This window comes from Salvelinus namaycush, chromosome 24 (assembly GCF_016432855.1).
Source record: "Salvelinus namaycush isolate Seneca chromosome 24, SaNama_1.0, whole genome shotgun sequence".
NCBI lineage: Eukaryota > Metazoa > Chordata > Actinopteri > Salmoniformes > Salmonidae > Salvelinus > Salvelinus namaycush.
Window position 1 is genome coordinate 27,770,999 of NC_052330.1, and position 22,467 is coordinate 27,793,465.

Genomic DNA, 22,467 nt, shown 5'->3' on the forward strand with positions numbered 1-22,467 from the left:
ATGCCCTGATGGCTATAGCCTGACATAGTGTGATGGGTATAAGGATGCCTTGATGTCTATAGCCTGACATAGTGGGGTTGGTGTAAGGATGCCTTGATGTCTATAGCCTGACATAGTGTGATGGGTGTAAGGATGCCTTGATGTCTATAGCCTGACATAGTGTGATGGGTATAAGGATACCTTGATGGCTATAGCCTGACATAGTATGATGGGTGTAAGGATACCTTGATGGCTATAGCCTGACATAGTGTGATGGGTGTAATGATGCCTTGATGTCTATAGCCTGACATAGTGGGGTGGGTGTAATGATGCCTTGATGTCTATAGCCTGACATAGTGGGGTGGGTGTAAGGATGCCTTGATGGCTATAGCCTGACATCGTGATATTGGTGTAAGGATGCCTTGATGGCTATAGCCTGACATAGTGACATTGGTATAAGGATGCCTTGATGGCTATAGCCTGACATAGTGGGGTGGGTGTAAGGATGCCTTGATGGCTATAGCCTGACATAGTGGGGTGGGTGTAAGGATGCCTTGATGGCTATAGCCTGACATAGTGTGATGGGTATAAGGATACCTTGATGGCTATAGCCTGACATAGTATGATGGGTGTAAGGATGCCTTGATGGCTATAGCCTGACATAGTGTGATGGGTATAAGGATACCTTGATGGCTATAGCCTGACATAGTATGATGGGTGTAAGGATGCCTTGATGGCTATAGCCTGACATAGTGTGATGGGTATAAGGATACCTTGATGGCTATAGCCTGACATAGTGGGGTGGGTGTAAGGATGCCTTGAGGTCTACAGCCTGACAGTATGATTTTCCCAATCGTGCCTTATGGAAAATAATAACAAAATCAGACTTCTTAATAAAAAAAAATTATATTTAATTCTGAAATCATCCATAGTATTTACAGCTTAAAAATATAACATTTGAGACAAAATCAGACCGTTTCTCCTGAGCAATACAGTATACAACTCATAAAGTCTAAATGATGAATTAATTATTTACAAAATATAATACAAAGTGCTTGTGAATAGAATTTGTCTCAAGAGATCTGTCATGCTCCCTCTTATTATATTCCCATTTTCAATAGAAAAGTACTTGGAGATAATTTGGAGGTGCCCTGCCCAGTCCACAACGCTTGACTTCAAACTATGGAGATGTTGTCCATGGTGCAGGCACACGACTCCACGATCATGTTGGGGAACTCGGCCACTTCTATCTCCGTGTAGTCACCCTTCTTGACCAGGTACATCATGGGCAGCGGTGCGCTCTCCGCGATGGTACACTTCCGCTCCCCGTAGCCGTAGTTGCGCTTGGGCTGCTTGCACCCCCCAGCGCATCGGTAGGCCTGGTAGCCCGCGGGTTCGATTATCCAATACTGGGTCCACGTGAGCGCGCGGAAATTGATGAAGTATTTTTCTCTGCAGCACGTGTCCTTATCTGGATTGATTTCACAGTCACCTCGAGACCTAAGCAGAAAATGAATAGGGAGTTGTAAGTTAACTTGCACTAATTGATGCGTAAAGGTAGGGTAATTGTTACTGGACCGACATGACAATATAAAAAAATATTCTGAATCTGCATAACAAAGCGCGCCTTACCCAAACTCTTCGAGGTTGAGTGTGTATAGGATCAGTTCAGGTTTTCCCAAGGTGTTTTCCGTCTGGTCCTGGGTGGTAAAGTGGACACTCTTGGCCATTTCTGCCGCGTAGCTGCCAGGTCTCTCGCCCTCGATCCACACCTCCAGGTTCATAGGTGTTTTCTGCTGCGTCTTTGACCAATAGTGCACACCCTGGGTGACATCAAAGCTTATCCAGCCAGTCTCGTGGATGGGGATCAACCTACAGGAAATAAATGGTTGATTAAAAACCTTGCACATAGGTTCTACATTATAAGAACAAAGAACAACACATTGCCTAAAGGAAATGATCTGGACATGACATGGCTTTGGGTAAAATCTTACCGTGAGTCCACCAGAGATGTTGTGTTGGAGCCGTTCTCCAGCATCTCTACCCAGTAGATGGAGACTCTGGCGTTGTTAACCGGACGGTGGTTCCTCTTCTCCGGCATGGAGCGCTTGTGAGGAGGGGCTTTCTTGTACAGTTTCAGTTCGGCCATGGTCACCTCGCTATTATGGGGGATGCGGGTGTCCATGTCAAAGACCATCCGTTGCCGAGTGGTGTCCGAGTACACAAACTCCCCATAGATGTCTAATGGAACAGAACATAGAAATTATTAAGTATTGAGTCTAAAATTCTCACTAACATGAATGGTTTGAAACTGAGTGCACACAAAATGCGAGTACACAAAACAGTCATTTGTGCACCTGTACCAAACTCGGTCTGCAACAAGTATGTATAACATCCAAGCAATATATTGCTATTTTTATATATATAAAAATATATAATCAGATGTATTTTATGTCTCAAGCAGGCCTACTAGAAAATGATCTTACCTGCATTTCCTGGGATTCCCCTCAGAATCCCCGCCAAGCTTGGCAGAGACCTGCGCCGCCTTTCGTGGTGCAGCTTCAGCATTGACAGGTATTTATTCTTAATGTGCGCAGGAATGACAAGATTCTCCAAATCCCTTTTGTGAATTTTCGGAACTTCATCCAGTCCAAGTTTTTGAAGCAGGGCATCCTTCATGTCCGTGTGCGTGAAAGCTTTGGAGACGGTGAATAAAGCTGCAGCACACAAAACGCAAGCACGGAGAAAATCCATCATAAATCTTCCAAAAGGGTGCCTTGTCCAGCAAAGAGAAGACAACTACAGTAGCAGAGAAGCTCAGAGCGAGAAAGTGGTCCTCTGACATCAGGGGGCCCTTATAAACACCTGGCCCTCCCAGTCAGTCATTCGCATATTGAGAATGAGGGGGTTGGGCAGGGGGAACGATAGACTATCTCAACAAAAGTGTGACATTAAAAGCCACGTTCCCGTCAGGACATCAGAAGTGCCATACTTTAAAACGGCAACTATTTCACCAGATTATATTGTATCAGTTTAATTTATATATTAATTTAAACACCATTCCTCTAAAATCATAAAGGGATTTTATACAATTTATATCCTTCAATTTTATACAAAGCATTTGTAAAATTCAGTCTCCTCCATATCATTGGGAAGTCTATTGATGTTTGTGGCAAAAACATAAATAAGTTGCAGTAACAAAACTCCTAAACACAGCATAGTTATTGGATTGTTATGGGTTGAGAATATTGAATTGATCCAGAGGCATACATGTAGTAGCCTATTTGTAGTATAGTTCTAAGTAATGTTAGTTTGCAGGATGAGATGATTACAAATTGGTTGGTATTAAATGTTCCTATATGTTAAAATCATCCCAAAGGATGGACACTTGATTTATAAAATATTTTGATCAATACTTAAGTACATTTAATATATAATATATATTTATTTATAACAAATGCCTTCCCATTGACTCTTCTTCTTGTTGTCGACATCTGCACAGGTGTTCCAGACAGCCCCTGCCCATGTGAACCTGTGCTGTACCCTCTCAGCCTACACACCCTAATGTGTACATTCCACTGGACAATATAAAGCAAGCCCAGTCTGGCAACTGTCTGTCAGTGTTTATTTCTGTCTGTCTAGCAGCCATTTTAGTTGATCAGGGGCACCATGTATGGCCCATCACTTGTGTGGGGAGGAGGGGGAGGAGGGGCCAAGGGGATTAGATGTTTATTCCAAACCCATCACCCCTTCTGCCCCTCGGACAGATTAAAATGATTAGCCAAACAGACAGTTAATCCAAGGGCCGGAGTGAGGATGTGGATTGGGAGGCTCTTCACATGTTGATGATTATCTGATTCCACTGCAGGATTTGCCTTGCCTATTTTGTCACACAAACATTAGAAGAGTGGCTGGTTTTCCTAGAGTGGGCCCTAGTCTGTGTTTGTGTATTGGGGCTTATTTGTTCGGAGATGTCAGACAGACTAAAGGAGGACACAGGAAGAGTAAATGACAGATGACTGTCAGGGGGACATTGTTACCCGCATCTTAAGACCACACTCAATGCCCTCCTCTGGAACTACTGTTTTCAAGGCTGTTACAAAATGTTTATTCTAGTGAGCCATTTACCTTATGTTCATATTCTTATATTTTATTATTGTTGTTGCATTGTCGAGAAGGAACCTGCAAGTAAGCATTTCGTTGGAGGATGTATACCATGTGTATCCTGTACAGTATATACGACTAATAAAAGCTTGAAACTTGTTTCCCACTTATTAGTTAAAGTGCCTGAAATGTATGGCTACATACATCCAGACCTGGGTCAAATAGACTTGTCAAATACCTAAACTATGCATGATTTACTTTACCTGGTACACTGCCTATGGAATGTGCACCAAATTATATGACATACAGTATGTATTTGACCCAAGTCTCCATACATCAATCACTACATCCTAAAGTCTACATAAACATGTGAAACAATTATTTGCATTTTAAGAAATATTAAAATCAATACTACTTATATACATTATAGGCTACAATAATTCCCACACCAGTGAACGTGTGATCCTTTCACTAACAAAGTAGTTTGTAATGTAAAGTTGGAATATTCAATAAGATTGTCTGATGATTAGAAACACCACAGGAGACATGTGAATTCAGACCAGATGCATTGGGTCAGCCTATACATAGCCTATGGATTTCAGTGATCTCTTGAAAGCACAAAACTTTCCCTTCCATTTGGACCCCTAATTTAGTAAATTAAAATACCTCGTGTGATATTTGGCAGTCTTTCCCCCTTCCCTTCTCAATCACAGACAAGACAGGGTGCTGGTTCCAAGCACAGATGCATCTGATTCTCCCAATGTGCCATTCCTCTTCAATCAGAGGCCTGCCAGCTCCTACAATCAACAACAGAAGTGTTAGTTAACATCTCACATCTGCATTAGAAAAGCTGTCCAATTTATCTGTGATCCGCTTCCTTTTGTGAAACATAAACTCCCCCTCCCTATGCATCTAAACATTACAAAATGGTGTAATGATGCACATGACTGTAAAATCAAACATCCGTTCTCCTTCCATGGTTTGAATTGATTATAGAGAAAGAGCTTAAAATTACATTCATCAAAATGTAAAGTGTATAAGTTTCTGTACATTTGCATGGACTTCACGTCAGCACAAAATCAGCAGGCTAGGCCTATTATTTTGAGCATCTCAAATGAGAGAATGAAGCTGTGTAAAAGTCAATATTGAAGTTGTAGCCCACATTATTTAAATGACATTACATTATTGTCACTAACTTCCTAATTATGCTATATCATGCTTTATCCTGCCTGATCTCAACATAAAATATTGAAGAAATGCAATGTTTGCACATGAATTGCTCTACTTGTAGGCTAATTGCCCAGTGTTCAAGTGGCCAATGTTGGCCAATAATCCTGTGCAGGGACCAACAGACCAGGCTGGACAGTCAGTTGTATGGGCTATTTAATTGACAAGGCTATAGCCTAATTGTGTATATTTTATATTTGATCACAGTTAATAGGGTCTCCAAAGGAATATGAATACTTGGTTTTATCATAGTAGTTTATTTCTGTCTGTTCAGAGACTATTGGAGACTTATTATCTTGAAAAGGAATATTGTATCAAATTGCCTCTCTGCCCTACCCAGGCTACAATAGTATACATCTATCTACTGTAGATGCTTACTTGACAGGTGAGATTCCATATTTGACATTGTTAAGAAATGATTGACAAACGTGATGTAAATCAATTAAAGTAACTTTGAATTACCTTCTGGATGATTGTCAAATCTACAATCGGTATCTGTATGCAACTCGTTTCGATTCAAAACATCAGTAAAAGGAGTCGGTAAAGTTCCAGGGCTCTCCAATCCTGTTCCTGGAGAGCTATCCTCCTATAGGTTTTCAAGTCAACCCCAGTTGTAAACTAACTAACCTGGTTCAGTTTATCAACCAGCTATGTATTAGAATCAAGTAGGCTAGATTAGGGTTGGAGCGAAAACCTACGGACGGTAGCTCTTCAGGAACAGAGTTCGAGAGTCCTGTGGTAAACGAATGAACGAACGTAAGTAATATCCTTGAATCAAACCTACCGTTACAAGGTAACCATCCCCATCGAATAATTATACAGAATTGACGGCTGCGAAGATTCGCCAGGGGGCGCGGTTGTTCCAAGATATGTCATCAGATCCAATTTGCCACTTCCTTGGCCTAGTACTAGCCTGTGTTGAAAATATAATAATAAACATGTTTGCTTTATTATTTCAACCCCGATACGCATATTTAATGGCACAGAATATAACAAAATGGTTTTATACCTTCTAGATCATAGGGGTGGTGGAAGATTTTTTAACAAAATAAAATATAGTTTTTGAACACTATTTTCAACTGTTAAACCCATAACATGTTTGAACTATTGTCTTTGAAATGTAAATGCATTTCATGTTGATAGCTCGACAACACCATATTATGCTAGCAGTACTTTTATTTCTGATAATAAGCTGCAAGAATACCAAGATTGGTTGATACGCTGGAAGATAATGTGGAGATAATGAATATTATTGTCAATCAATGAAGTCAATAGTTCACATATTTGACATCTGGTGAGGTCCATTGAAAAATGAAAATCTATTAGATTATTCAAATTTTCCTGGCTGGTAACTAAAGAAAAAAGCTAGCCATGTAAACTACTTTGTGGCCTATCCCAAAATTATTTAGTGTTTGTTTCTTGCTAATGCTGTGTTCACAACATCTTGTAATTTCATTTAAAAAAAAAGTGAAATCAGCTCTGGATATACATTTTAATGACCTCCATGTTTGATTGTATTGTCCAGTTCAAAACGTGATGCACCCAACTCGTATTTACGATTTCACAAATGGTAATTACCACCTTCCCACTTGGTTATGAATGCAGCATTACTCAATGTAATGTGCAGATACAAAAATAAATTATGTTAAGCAATTAAAGGGCCTGTTCTCATTCTTAAATGTGTCATTCCATTCTATACCGATCAAATGAAATGCTGAATATGCGCTGAATACAACAGGTGTAGTAGACCTTACCGTGAAATGCTTATTTATGAGCCCTTAAATAAACTAAGTAAAAAATTCTATAAAAACTACACACAATAAAATTAAATGTGGGGGATGGCAGTGGGGGGAATGCAGTGGGGCAGCGAAGCAAAACCATCATGCATTTTGTGATAAAAGCACCACATTTGGCACAGAGGTAGATTCATGGGTCCCGGCTAGAAGGGATCCAGCTTTTGTCAGATTTTACATTTCGTACCAGGTTAAGAGAATTAACTTAGCAGGTTAGGATAATTAGGTTAAGGTTAGGTAAAGGGTTAGGGTTAGCTAAAATGCAAAAAAAAAATATATATTTTTTTTAAATGTAAATTTGACAAAAACTGGATCCCTTCTAGCCATGACCAGATTTATGTACCCTTAAAATATTTAGATATGGAGCCACCCCAGATTTGGTCCCTGGGGAAATGGCATTAATTTTTCTAAATGGCTACCTAATGGTGTCACTATTTTGAAATTCAGAAGGATTGTTTTAAGATGAAGGCTACAAATTGGCTTAGAGGTAGATTTATGGACCCTGAAAACATTTAGATTATGGAGCCAACCCAGATTTGGGGTGTGGCATCACTTTTTTTAAATAGCCACATAGGGTAATATTATTTTACAATTTAAAAGGACTATTTTGAGGTAAACACACCATATTTGGTACAGCAGTAGATTTATGTAGCCTGAAAAGATTAAGATATGGAGCCACCACAGGTTTGGCCCTCAGGGGCCGTGGCCGCCATCTTCCAAAATGGCCACTGTCGGTTATACAATGTTACAATTCTAAAGGCCTTTCATACTCCTTGTAATATACTGTGTGTAACTGTTAAACCTTTTGGTTTTCAGGAGATCCAGGGCAAAAGGTATAGGCCAGAATATGTGATTTAAAAAAACCTAAGAAGTATAGAAGGTTACTTTCTATAGATTTAAGGTTTGTAAAATAGTTGTACAGTCTGCAGCCTTTTAGTAAAATGGCTGCCATGGCCCCCAGGGGCCAAATCTGTGGTGGCTCCATATTTTAATATTTTCAGGGTACCTCAGTCTACATCTGAGCCAAATTTCATCTGCAAATCTCCAAATAAATTCTCTGTCCATTTCATAAATTGACTGTCATGGCCCTCAGGTGCAAACTCTGTGGTGGCTTCATATCTAAATCTTTTGTGGTGGCTTCATATCTAAATCTTTTGAGGGTACATGAATCTACCTGTGTGACAAATTTTGTGTGTTTATCTCTAAATAGTCTTTCTGAATTGTACAATAGTGTTATCCTATGCAGCCATTTTGGGGTGGCTCCATATCTAAATATTTTTTAGGGTCCATAAATGTACCTCTGTTCTAAATCTGGAGCCTTTATCTTAAAGCTGCAATATGTAATACATTTTTTGGGTGACATAGAAATGTGAGTTATAGATCTGTCATTTCACAGGAGGTTGGTGGAACCTTAATTGGGGAGGATGGAGTGGAATAGGAGGAATGGTATCAAATACAGCAAACACATGGTTTGATGTGTTTGATGCCATTCCATTTTCTTCACTTAGGCCTGTTCGGCTGGGGTTTCTGTGGTAGCAGGGCAGGGGGCAGGATCCACAGTGCTTCCAGGAGGATGCATGTGTCTGTAAGCAGGGTTGGGGATCAATTCTATTTCAATTCCATTTGCTGTAATTTTCATTGAAAGAAAGTCTAAGAAGCGGTAGGTCAGTTCTATGTGTGCTACTTCCATGCTTCTCTTTCTTAAGTTGTGTTTTTCTGTCTTTTACTTTTGGTTTTGTACATCAGCTTCAAACAGACAAAAATTAAATATTTTTCATTATGGAAAATATATTTCACAGTGGTTTAGATGGTACAATGACTATCTACACGATACTTGCTTGTTTTGTCACAGACTGAAATTATTGAAATTTCTGCATAATGCATCTTTAAAACAGTCCTTCTGAAGGGTGGGTATGATTTGTGGAATGCTCCAACAGGAATATGTTCCAAAAACTTTGTAAATAACAAGGTTGCCAACAAACAACGCATACAAAGTCGTATAGCGGCAGAATAAGATGCTGGGTAGGGAGTGGGCTATTTAATGACTTTTTTCAATCACCAATGTCTGTCCTCACTCTGGTAGCCTATGGACAAACATTAAGAATAAGCTACGTGTTGAGTTGATGCCTGTTTGGCAGCTAGTTAGCTAGGTGAATTAATCGTGCTACTTTGTATGCGTTTGTAACGGATGTGAAATGGCTAGCTAGTTAGCGGGTACGCGCTAATAGCGTTTCAATCGGTTACGTCACTTGCTCTGAGACTTGAAGTAGGGTTTCCCCTTGCTCTGCAAGGGCCGTGGCTTTTGTGGAGCGATGGGTAACGACGCTTCCTGGGTGACTGTTGTTGATGTGTGCAGAGGGTTCCTGGTTCGCGCCTGTGTCGGGGCAAGGGGACGGTCTAAAGTTATACTGTTACACGTTGTTTGTTGGCAACCTTGTACTTTACAAAGTTTTTGGAACAGATTACTATTGTAACGTTCCGCAAATTATACCCACCCCTTCTGAATTCCATAATAATGTTACCATCGGTGGCCATTTTGAAAAATGGTTGCCACGCCCCCCTAGGGGCGGCTCCATATCTAAATATTTTCAGGGTACATCAATCTACCTCAGTGCCAGATTTTGTGCTTTTATCACAATATGCACGATAGTGCCTATTTTTTTTCATTTTCGCCACCTAGCTACAACGACCGCAGTTTCCATTCACAATATTGTCCGCTATACTTCCAGTATACCCTCGCGTCCCACAGGACAGCAGATGCTGTGACGGCAGTGTGTGACGTTCGCCATGATGAGCTGGGGTTTTGCCTGCAGTAAGCTGTAGTTCGAGAACCGCAAGCGACCGACGTGGGAAACAAGGGGGAAGGCAGTGTACTGGATTGGTATGAGCAAGAATGCAGCTTTTTTCTTGACGGGAAAAAGCTCAACCCCTCAGAGAAACCGCATTTTCGACGGATACAGCAATGGACATATATTCGAACTATAGTTTAAACTGTGAAGAGGGCCAGGCAGAGGATTTTAAAATAATTGGATTTAAACGAAAAAACTAGCTAGTTAAGCCTTGCGCCCTTCCATTCTCAGACTCAACAGAGGGGCATTGCATTGAGGCTTTGTAGCATTGCAGATCTAGTGTTGATGCATTTTTTGTCGCTGCAGTTTGGATAACCACATATCAACAACTCAGGGGATTGCTATAACTGCATTCTCACGGGTAATATTTTCATTGGGGGTATTTTTGCCAGGAGAAGACTGGAAAAAATACGTAAGGAAATACTACAAGCGGCTTTCATTAGCCTACGTCAAAATCTGCTGGCCAGGGCAGGGTCTGCAATTGTGAGTTCTCCTTTGTGTTTTGGGGGAATAGGATAAATAAAATGAGGAAATATTACATGGCTCACTCACCTCCGAGATACTCTATATATACCTTTGTGAGAGGTGGATCATGATAGTTCTATTTTAGCTCGCTATTAGCTTGCTTGCCTCAAAGTTTTTATTCATTTTGCTACAAGGTGAGACAGAGACACGCTAAGCGAACTTCTTCTGTTCGTCCCTGGTCAGCCTGAATATAAGGCTTAGCTAACTATTTAAGTGAGTTAATATAATTTCCTCTACTAGCATCACCTGACTACAGTTTGAATCATGTCGGGAGAGGTCCGTTTGAAGAAACTGGAAAAGATGATCCTTGACGGCCCAGCTCAGTCAAATGACCAATGCCTTAGCGTGGAAACGCTATTGGATATCCTTATCTGCCTTTATGACGAGTGCAACAACTCACCCCTCAGAAGGGAGAAAAACATCTTGGAGTTTCTGGATTGGGGTAAGTTCCCCCCTTTCTTTTAAAAATGATAATGGTGGTGCAATGTGCCCCCCCCCCATACCTTTTTATAGTAGTAGAGACCTCAGCACAAGGCCTGGTCATGAATGAGCTGCTATCCTCTTAGCCTAGGCCACCTCCACACCTCCGTTTTTAACTTCAAGGCTATTGTGCTTTTCTACTGTATGACTGCTTTTGGGGTACTTTATATCCAACTTGAGTCGTGTCCCATAACAAATTGACTTTACACACCAACAGCAAATGTTAACATTTGTTGTAGTGGCAGTAGCCAGGCAGTGGCCTAGCACGAGCCCCAAATGTCATGGAACGTTTGCAATAGTGTAACCTCTCCCCCACTCACGGTCATTGAAAAGCAAAGCACACAGGACCACACACAACTTAATCATTTGTTGAAAAAGCGAACTGTGTGTGTGACGACATTGGTGGTTTGGTTCGAGCACTAATGGAATGCGAACGACCTTTTATCTGACTGGTCCAGTGGTAACTCTGGATGGGTATGCCTTACCGAGATGCCCAAGTGCCAAGTGTGATTTCATTTGGACATTTACCCCGTGTTAACACACGGACCCAGCCAGAGGCCAGGGGAAACACTGCAATATGTACTGCAATTAGGTGCTTTTATTCAGGACTCAGCCATTTCACTGACAGTAGCTGCAAACAATGGAAATCATTTCATCTTTACAAACACCATAGAAACACTATCAAAATAAGTGTATGCTTCATTTAGGCTAAGGGGTTGTAATATATTGCGAGTACATGTAGCCTACTAAAATAAAGCATATTTCAACACCTTTGGTGGTGTCCTCCTTTTGACCTCTGAGCTTACCACAAGGTTTGATGACATGATTTGACAAATGCTTCATACCCTAATGAATCGTGCTTATACCCAGGCCTGTCACATGAAACACCATTCCCCAAAGATGGATGAGACACTTAAATTCAAAATACACCTTTCACTTGAACTTTAATGTTCACAAAACATAATGCTCAAAACATTGCCATTATAAAACACCATCATGTTATAAAGTATAAGACTAGCTATGACTGATGTCATCCCTGATATCCCCTTCATGCTCAGCCCACAACAGTAGACAAACATTACTATAAGGTTTGCTTTTCGTCACTTAGTTTGGTGACCTCATTTTGGTTGATATGGCAACAGACCCCTGTATAAGCTGCAGCCATCAGTGAATGGACCAGGCCTAGTTCACCATATCCTTCTGTTATGACCTTATAACACTGACTACCTAGTAGTAAGCAGCAGATTTTTAAGGCTCAATTATGAAATATGTAACAATTGTTTTATCTGCATTGTTTATTTGCTATTAATGGAAAAATATGTTCATTCTAAATACTGTCCAGCACAATGCAACAGCACTAGCCTATATTATACACTAATAACAATGCTATAGGCCTAAAACATTATACTGTACTTTATAATACTATACTATAGGCCTACTATCTATGTAGCCTGAGAAGTTGAAGTCCAGATATGAGGAGGAACAGAAGAAACAACAATCTGTTTGAGAATGAACTGTTGTTGTGGTTCTGGTGACATGTGGATCTGGCATGATGTGTTGTGGTTCTAGTATGGTGTGGTTCTGGTGACATGTGGATCTGGCATGATGTGGTGTGATGTTGTGTTGTGGTTCTGGTATGGTGTCGGTATGATGTGGTGTGATGATGATGTGGTGTAGTTCTGGTATGGTGTGGGTATGATGTGATGTTGTGGTGTTGTTCTGGTATGATGTGATGATGATGATGATGTTGTGGTTCTGGTATAATGTGGTTCTGGTATGTGGTTCTGGTATGGTGTGGTTCTGGTATGACGTGGTGTGGTTCTTGTATGGTGTGGTTCTGGTGTGGTGTGGTGTGGTTCTGCTATGATGTGGTTCTGGTGTGGTGTGGTTCTGGTATGATGTGGTTCTGGTGTGGTTCTGGTATGGTGTGGTTCTGGTATGGTGTGGTTCTGGTATGATGTGGTGTGGTTCTAGTATAATGTGGTTCTGGTGTGGTTCTGGTATGGTGTGGTTCTGGTATAATGTGGTTCTGGTATGGTGTGGTTCTGGTATAATGTGGTTCTGGTATGGTGTGGTTCTGGTATGGTGTGGTTCTGGTATGTGGTGTGGTTCTGGTATGGTGTGGTTCTGGTATGGTGTGGTGTGGTTCTGGTATAATGTGGTTCTGGTGTGGTTCTAGTGTGGTGTGGTTCTGGTATGGTGTGGTTCTGGTATGGTGTGTGGCGTGGTTCTGGTCTGATGTGATGTGGTTCTGGTGTGATGTGGTTCTGGTGTGGTGTGGCTAACTGTTGAACTCCAGTAGAAGACATCCACCCCACTGGGCCTCTGGTTGGTTATATCGGCAGCCACCATTGGTTGTGATGGTGAGGATATCTTAAACACACCATACACCTCACTTAGTTACTCACAGTCCTACCCAGGCCAGGTGTTGATGGGCATGGTAGAAGCTAGGAGGGTCTGTGGGTGCTGATGATGGGGTTGATTGTGATGTGAAGGGCCAGGACATCCTTGTCAAGATGCTGGATGTTCTACTTTTCTCTGTGATGATTACAGGGGCAGCTAACAGGAAACACAGGGACTGGATGCTGGGCTCTTTGGGCACATGATGTCATACCAGGAAGTGGCTCTGCTGTGTATTGTGTTGGTCACTGCTGTCCTGCAGCCTGTGACTATGAAGACAGCTGGCAGTGGTCAGGTCACTCACTCACACTCTTTCATTTATTCATTAATACACACGTGTACACACACACATGTAGTGGGTGAAGGTTCCTTTTCCATTGTCCTGAGAGGGATCACCATCATGGAGGGGTACTATGGAGTCAGAGGGCGGCCGTGTCACGTCACAGTGGATGTCTTCCCTGAACCCTCGCTCCATATCAGACCATTGAAGTGGCCTAAACATAGCAGACCAACAGTCGGTTACGTTTTCCTGCCCTCCCCCAAATCCTTACATAGCACACATACCCACTTCTAACAGTTTCCCAGCTCAACCAAACAAACCACCTAACCAATAGAAGGTGAAGCTGAGAATGAATCATATTTTCTAGCTGCAGGAAGCTGAACCTCCTATATATGAATGACTGGCCCTGGTTTTCTCACCACTCTCTCCCAGAGGGTAGCCTACAACTCGGTTTATTAGCAAGCTCTGAGGACCAAGAGGTTTGTAAATGTCCATCATCTGCCGCTGGGATGACGCCTCTCTCCCGGCTGTGGATGCAGCAGGCCAGGCAGTATTTACAGAACATTTTGGTGTGAATATGAACACACATTTGCAGGCTGCACAGACACACACAAACAGTCACACACAAACAGTCACACATGCAGGACACACACACACACACACAGGCTGAATAAGGACCATTACTCTACTCATAAATTACTTCTAAATTAGTCAAACCCAGAGGAACAATTAGCCCCCCCCCCCCCATCCAAGTCTAGACCAATGATACAGAGTGACATTGTTTTCTCAAATTATTTCTCACTTGTGAAAGGATGAATTTATGCAAGGCTTGCTAGTTGATCTGTTATGGCTGAAATGGATGCGGAGCCAACTGGCAAAGACATCCTACTGTCTTTCCCCTTCACTTAGGCCTGTTCCGCTGGGGTTTCTGTGGTAGCAGGGCAGGGGACAGGATCCACCGTACTTCCAGGAGGATGCATGTGTCTGTTAAGCAGGGTTGGGGATCAATTCTATTTCAATTCAGTATTTTCGAAAAGTGGAATGAAATTAAAATCCCAAGTGGTAGTCTGTCTGAGGTAGATACTGGAACTGTAAAAAAATGGTAATCTACTCAATGTGTCTGAAAAACACACAGTAAACAAAATATTTGTGTTATTATTTCAGTCCGGTATCATATTGGATCAGTGCCCAGATTTCTGGCTTCAATCGGGAAAACTATTAACAGCTCGGAACAGGCCCAGCAGAACAGGCCCAGCAGAACAGGTCAGACCAGGTCCAGCATCTTAGTGGTGCTGACCTAGTATCAGTATAGCCTTTTAGATCATAATGAATATAATTCAAAGCAAATGTTATTTGTCACATGCGCCGAATACAACCGGTGTAGACCTTACCCTGAAATGCTGAATACAACCGGTGTAGACCTTACCCTGAAATGCTGAATACAACCGGTGTAGACCTTACCCTGAAATGCTGAATACAACCGGTGTAGACCTTACCCTGAAATGCTGAATACAACCGGTGTAGACCTTACCCTGAAATGCTGAATACAACTGGTGTAGACCTTACCCTGAAATGCTGAATACAACCGGTGTAGACCTTACCCTGAAATGCTGAATACAACCGGTGTAGACCTTACCCTGAAATGCTGAATACAACCGGTGTAGACCTGACCCTGAAATGCTGAATACAACCGGTGTAGACCTTACCCTGAAATGCTGAATACAACCGGTGTAGACCTTACCCTGAAATGCTGAATACAACCGGTGTAGACCTTACCCTGAAATGCTGAATACAACCGGTGTAGACCTGACCCTGAAATGCTGAATACAACCGGTGTAGACCTGACCCTGAAATGCTGAATACAACCGGTGTAGACCTTACCCTGAAATGCTGAATACAACCGGTGTAGACCTTACCCTGAAATGCTGAATACAACCGGTGTAGACCTTACCCTGAAATGCTTACTTACAAGACATTAATTACAATACCGTTTTAAAATATTAACTAAATAAACTAAAGTAACATAAACAAAGGAACACAATAAAATAACAAGAGGCTATATAGGGGGTACCGGTACCGAGTCAATGTGTGGGGGTACAGGTTAGTCAAGGTAATTTATAGGTAGGGGTAAAGTGACTATGCATAGATAATAAACAGCGAGTAGCAGCAGTGTAAAAACAAAGGAGGGGGAGGTCAATGTAAATAGTCCGGGTGGCCATTTGATTAATTGTTCAGCAGGCTTATAACTTGGGGGTAGAAGCTGTTAAGGAGCCTTTTGGTCCTAGACTTGGCACTCCGGTACTGCTTGCCGTGCGGTAGCAGAGAGAACAGTCTATGACTTGGGTGACAGGAGTCTTTGACACTTTTCTGGGCCTTCCCTGACCAGTAGAGGACCTGATCCCAGATCAGTACTCCTTCATGGCGGAGAAGCTGGGTCAGAGTTAATAAATAACATGCAGAAACACCAGGGTATCTCTGCCTTTAGTTTGTTCCCCCTCTCTACAACAGGATGTTGCTTCCACACAGAGGGCTTGGCATGGAACAGCTGTAACAGTAGAGTTATATGCCAAATAATTTACCTCTGCTTGCTCCCAGGCCATGTTTTCTCTCTCTCCTCCTCCCTCACTCGCTCGTGCCCTCTGTATGCATGTGTGCCTTACTGGGTGTGGCTGGGAAATAGGCCTACAGACAGACATATACAAACACACGAATATAGGAAGCATACAGACGGTGCATTGCAATCATTCTTTCAACACAACAGGACCGAGAAAATAAACATTGCCACATACTAAGTCCCCCAAATTATGCTATTAGATAGCAATAAACAATGTATTTTGTGGTGAGATGTTGAGTGTCAAATGTCTTGTGATGATGGGTTAATTATGTGGCCAGGCGCAGGCAGGCCAGTGAAAGCTTGTGGTAGCTAGATAGTGAAGGAGAAGGGAGTGAGTGCTTTGTGACCCTGTGTGTGTTCCATAGCATCCCTGTATTTTGTGGAGGCTCAGCTGTGTGTAAAAACAGACTAAGCCAGGCCCCAGCCCTTCACAGCTCAGCTGTGTGTAAAAACGCTGACTAAGCCAGGCCCCAGCCCTTCACAGCTCAGCTGTGTGTAAAAACGCTGACTAAGCCAGGCCCCAGCCCTTCACAGCTCAGCTGTGTGTAAAAACGCTGACTAAGCCAGGCCCCAGCCCTTCACAGCTCAGCTGTGTGTAAAAACGCTGACTAAGCCAGGCCCCAGCCCTTCACAGCTCAGCTGTGTGTAAAAACGCTGACTAAGCCAGGCCCCAGCCCTTCACAGCTCAGCTGTGTGTAAAAACGCTGACTAAGCCAGGCCCCAGCCCTTCACAGCTCAGCTGTGTGTAAAAACGCTGACTAAGCCAGGCCCCAGCCCTTCACAGCTCAGCTGTGTGTAAAAACGCTGACTAAGCCAGGCCCCAGCCCTTCACAGCTCAGCTGTGTGTAAAAACGCTGACTAAGCCAGGCCCCAGCCCTTCACAGCTCAGCTGTGTGTAAAAACGCTGACTAAGCCAGGCCCCAGCCCTTCACAGCTCAGCTGTGTGTAAAAACGCTGACTAAGCCAGGCCCCAGCCCTTCACAGCTCAGCTGTGTGTAAAAACGCTGACTAAGCCAGGCCCCAGCCCTTCACAGCTCAGCTGTGTGTAAAAACGCTGACTAAGCCAGGCCCCAGCCCTTCACAGCTCAGCTGTGTGTAAAAACGCTGACTAAGCCAGGCCCCAGCCCTTCACAGCTCAGCTGTGTGTAAAAACGCTGACTAAGCCAGGCCCCAGCCCTTCACAGCTCAGCTGTGTGTAAAAACGCTGACTAAGCCAGGCCCCAGCCCTTCACAGCTCAGCTGTGTGTAAAAACGCTGACTAAGCCAGGCCCCAGCCCTTCACAGCTCAGCTGTGTGTAAAAACGCTGACTAAGCCAGGCCCCAGCCCTTCACAGCCCAGCTGTGTGTAAAAACGCTGACTAAGCCAGGCCCCAGCCCTTCACAGCTCAGCTGTGTGTAAAAACGCTGACTAAGCCAGGCCCCAGCCCTTCACAGCTCAGCTGTGTGTAAAAACGCTGACTAAGCCAGGCCCCAGCCCTTCACAGCTCAGCTGTGTGTAAAAACGCTGACTAAGCCAGGCCCCAGCCCTTCACAGCTCAGCTGTGTGTAAAAACGCTGACTAAGCCAGGCCCCAGCCCTTCACAGCTCAGCTGTGTGTAAAAACGCTGACTAAGCCAGGCCCCAGCCCTTCACAGCTCAGCTGTGTGTAAAAACGCTGACTAAGCCAGGCCCCAGCCCTTCACAGCTCAGCTGTGTGTAAAAACGCTGACTAAGCCAGGCCCCAGCCCTTCACAGCTCAGCTGTGTGTAAAAACGCTGACTAAGCCAGGCCCCAGCCCTTCACAGCTCAGCTGTGTGTAAAAACGCTGACTAAGCCAGGCCCCAGCCCTTCACAGCTCAGCTGTGTGTAAAAACGCTGACTAAGCCAGGCCCCAGCCCTTCACAGCTCAGCTGTGTGTAAAAACGCTGACTAAGCCAGGCCCCAGCCCTTCACAGCTCAGCTGTGTGTAAAAACGCTGACTAAGCCAGGCCCCCAGCCCTTCACAGCACAGCTGTGGAATTTGGAGTGGAGGCGCAAATTTAGGAATACAAAAGCTGTTTAGGGGATAGCCTTTTGTCCATTTAAAATTTTTAGTAAATTAGCTGACGTTCTTATCCAGAGTGACTTACACTTAGTGCATTTATCTTAAGATGGCTAGTTAAGACAACCATATCAGTCTTTTTGTTGTTGATGGGGGTGAATCGCCTACTCTTTGAAGAGGTAGTGTTTTAGACCCTCTCTCTCTCATCCCTCTCTGCGCCATGCTTTCTGTCATCTTTCTCTCCATTCTTTCCATATCATCTCTTTCTCTTTCATATCATCGTTCTTTCCATCTTTCTTGCACCCTCCCTCTTCCCGTCCCTCGATCTCTATGTTCCAGTCTTGCCCCTCCCCTTTTCTCTCCATCCATAACTCCATCCATCCCCCCTTTTCCTCCTCTCTACTCCTCCATCCCCCACCCCCTTTTCCTCCTCTCTCAGGCCCTGTGTTCCGGTATGGTCACCAGTCAGTGACGGTGTGTTTGGTATGGTGACCAGTCAGTGTGTTTGGCATGGTGACCAGTCAGTGTGTTTGGTATGGTGACCAGTCAGTGTGTTTGGAATGTCCGTGGTTCTTCTCCTGATTCTATATTACCACCTAGCGTTTCTCTGGTAGAGGGTAGAGTGCCCTTGGCTTTTGATGTGTTATGATTTTGAGGAAGACCTTCTCTATTTTCAGGTCTACACTGGGCTGTGTGCAGCAGTGGATGTTAAGGCCTCATCCTCCTTGCGTAGTCACAGGAAGCTGTAGCTAGATGAGCAGTCCAGTGACGCTGCCTTCCCTTGCATGCCATCACATCATCGGGAAATCCTGTGGTCGCTCTGATTGTCATCTCAATTGTCTGTGGGAAGGGACGTCTCTGCTGCTGCCCCTATATATAGAACAATACCTCATCCCTGCTTTCCCCCTAGCGGAAGAGCTGAGAGTGCTGCAGGGACAATGACCGTGTCTCTTAGGCTGTCTTTGGATCGGTCAGGTTCTGTCTGTGGATCGGTCAGGTTCTGTCAGGGTGGGAGATTTATTTGACATGAACGTGCCTTTTAGGTCTTAGGGCTGTCTGTGGCTCCGCCAGGTTCTGTCTCTGGTTCTCTGTGGATCTGTCAGGGTGAGTGGAAGGGCCTCAGGACTGTGTGCCTGACAGCTCTGCTCATCTGCTACTTTGTTGTGTGTTTTCCTCTTTATCCTCTGAAGACTTGCTAGATGACATGCTTTAAAGAGACACTGCACTTCCTGATTTGGCCTCGTTTTTCATCAACGTTCAAATCTATGGATTTGGCTGTTTAATACACTGACATGCACAGCTCTCTCTCTCTGAAGTTCTGTCTTCAAATATGAATTGTCACATGCCTTGTAAACAACAGGTGTAGACTTACTCACAGGCCCTTCCCTACAATGCAGAATACAGTCAAATTATAATAATAGAAAAAAAGAAATTAGTAACACAAGGAATAAATACACAATGAGCAATGATAGCTTGGCTATATTTCATTTTATTTAACCTTTTATTTAACTAGGCAAGTTAAATATATATATATATGAGTTTACCGAGTCGATGTGCAGGGGTACGAAGAAATTGAGGTAGAAATGTACTAGAGGTCGACCGATTATGATTTTTCAACGCCGATACCACCGATTTATTGGAGGACCAAAAAAAGCCGATACCGATTAATCGGACAATTGTTTTATTTTCTAAATTTTTTATTTGTAATAATGACAATTACAACAATACTGAACGAACACTTTTATTTTAACTTAATATAATACATCAATAAAATTAATTTAGCCTCAAATAAATAATGAAACATTTTCAATTTGGTTTAAATAATGCAGAAACAAAGTGTTGGAGAAGAAAGTAAAAGTGCAATATGTGCCATGTAAAAAAGCTAACGTTTAAGTTCCTTGCTCAGAACATGAGAACATATGAAAGCTGGTGGTTCCTTTTAACATGAGTCTTCAATATTCCCAGGTAAGAAGTTTTGGGTTGTAGTTATTATAGGAATTACAGGCCTTGAATAAGGCCTGTTTTTCTTTTGAAGCCAGAAGGAGGCTAGTATCAGCTACATTTATGCCTTTACTAGACTATGGGGATATTTTATATATGAATGCTTCCGCTCAGTGTTTGAGATCAATTGACACTCTTTACCATGGTACTTTGAGATTTATTTTAAACTGCAAAACCCTTACGCACCACTGCACTTTGTATACCAGGGTTGGGTGGCCTTCTCTAGTCACTCGTAGGCTCAGTCACTGGTATACTTTTATTTACAAAGCCATTTTGGGTTTACTACCTTTTTATTTGGGCATTTTTATTGTTCAGAAATGTGGTGGGTACTCTCTTCGTTCACTGGACTTTATCCTGCTAACTGTTCCAAATGTCCGAACTGAATTTGTTTAATTTAATTTAATTTGGTAAAAGGTCTTTTATGTACTCTGCGCCATCGTCTTGGAACACCTTACAAAATAATTTTAAACTGGAAGAACTTGTCCCGATTGGTGTTTTTAAATCTCTGATGAAGGATTTTGAGGCTGATTCCCTGACCTGTCAATGTTTTTAATTTGCTGTTTTTGATATTGTTATACTCTTGTGAATTCATGAATGGTTTTTACTAGATTACTTGTAGTTTTTCATGTTGTCTGTCTGTAATTTTTTGTAATGACTTGGTGCTGCCTATCTTGGCCAGGACGCTCTTGAAAAAGAGATTTTAAATCTCAATGAGCCCTTCCTGGTTAAATAAAGGTAAAAAAAAAAGAAAAAAGGACTATTTCTCTCTATACCATTTGTATTTCATATACCTTTGACTATTGGATGTTCTTATAGGCACTTTAGTATTGCCAGTGTAACAGTATAGCTTCCGTCCCTCTCCTCGCCCCTACCTGGGCTCGAACCAGGAACACATCGAAAACAGCCACCCTCGAAGCATCGTTATTCATTGCTCCACAAATGCCACATCCCTTGTAGAGGAAGGGGAACAACTACTTCAAGGTCTCAGAGCGAGTGCCATCACCAATTGAAACGCAATTGGCACACACCCCGCTAACTAGCTAGCCATTTCACATCGGTAACACCAGTCTAATCTCGGGAGTTGATAGGCTTGAAGTCATAAACAGCTCAATCCTTGAAGCACAACGAAGAGCTGCTGTCAAACGCACGAAAGTGCTGTTTGAATGAATGCTTACGAGGCTGCTGCTGCCTACTACCGTTCAGTCAGACTGCTCTATCAAATCATAGACTTAATTATAACATAATAACACACAGAAATACGAGCCGTAGGTCATTAATATGGTCAAATCCGGAAACTATCATTTCGAAAACAAAACGTTTATTCTTTCAGTGAAATACGGAACTGTTCCGTATTTTATCTAACGGGTGGCATCCCTAAGTCTAAATATTGATGTTACATTGCACAACCTTCAATGTTATGTCATAATTATGTAAAATTCTGGCAAATTAATTACGGTCTTTGTTAGGATGAAATGGTCTTCACACAGTTCACAATGAGCCAGGCGGCCCAAACTGCTGCATATACCCTGACTGCTTGCACGGAACGCAAGAGAAGTGACACAATTTCCCTAGTTAAAAGAAAGTCATGTTAGCAGGCAATATTAACTAAATATGCAGGTTTAAAAATATATACTTGTGTATTGATTTAAAGAAAGGCATTGATGTTTATGGTTAGGTACATTGGTGCAACGACAGTGCTTTTTTCGCAAATGCGCTTGTTAAATCATCACCCGTTTGGAGAAGTAGGCTGTGATTCGATGAGAAATGAACAGTCACCGCATCGATTATATGCAACGCAGGACAAGCTAGATAAACTAGTAATATCATCAACCATGTGTAGTTAACTAGTGATTATGTTAAGATTGATTGTTTTTTTCTAAGATAAGTTTAATGCTAGCTAGCAACTTACCTTGGCTTCTTGCTGCACTCGCGTAGCAGGTAGTCAGCCTGCCATGCAGGCTCCTCGTGGAGTGCAATGTAAGGCAGGTGGTTAGAGCGTTGAACTAGTAACCGGAAGGTTGCAAGATCGAATCCCCGAGCTGACAAGATAAAAATCTGCCGTTCTGCCCCTGAACAAGGCAGTTAACCCACTGTTCCTAGGCCGTCATTGAAAATAAGAATGTTTTCTTAACTGACTTGCCTAGTTAAATAAAGATTAAAAAAAATAAAAAATCCGCCACAATCGGTGTCCAAAA

At 42.7% G+C, this 22,467-nt stretch overlaps 2 protein-coding genes across 2 annotated transcripts in view; one reads left to right on the top strand and one right to left on the bottom strand.

Moving 5' to 3' along the window:
- Positions 1-1,154: 1,154 nt before the first annotated feature.
- On the bottom strand, positions 1,155-2,733 carry LOC120019342 (left-right determination factor 2-like). The gene is made up of 4 exons (XM_038962635.1): positions 2,466-2,733; positions 1,974-2,220; positions 1,612-1,851; positions 1,155-1,479 (listed from the first exon to the last, which is right to left on the bottom strand). The coding sequence occupies exons 1-4, from the start codon at positions 2,731-2,733 to the stop codon at positions 1,155-1,157; spliced, it is 1,080 nt and encodes a 359-aa protein (XP_038818563.1).
- Positions 2,734-10,487: 7,754 nt separating this feature from the next.
- The window catches only part of LOC120019139 (serine/threonine-protein kinase MRCK alpha-like), a 120,126-nt gene continuing 108,146 nt past the window's right edge, over positions 10,488-22,467 (top strand). The window contains exon 1 of the mRNA XM_038962417.1: positions 10,488-10,919. Within this exon, the coding sequence (XP_038818345.1) occupies positions 10,742-10,919 (178 nt within the window). The 5' untranslated portion in view covers positions 10,488-10,741. The remainder of the gene's footprint in view (positions 10,920-22,467) is intronic.

Excerpts from the sequence above, each read along its gene's own strand:
- LOC120019342 (XM_038962635.1), bottom strand. The coding sequence starts at position 2,733 with ATGGATTTTCTCCGTGCTTGCGTTTTGTGTGCTGCAGCTTTATTCACC. Across the intron at positions 2,221-2,465 it reads GGGAATCCCAGGAAATGCAG|ACATCTATGGGGAGTTTGTG; the intron begins GTAAGATCATTT and ends CTGTTCCATTAG. Across the intron at positions 1,480-1,611 it reads CTCAACCTCGAAGAGTTTGG|GTCTCGAGGTGACTGTGAAA; the intron begins GTAAGGCGCGCT and ends TTTTCTGCTTAG.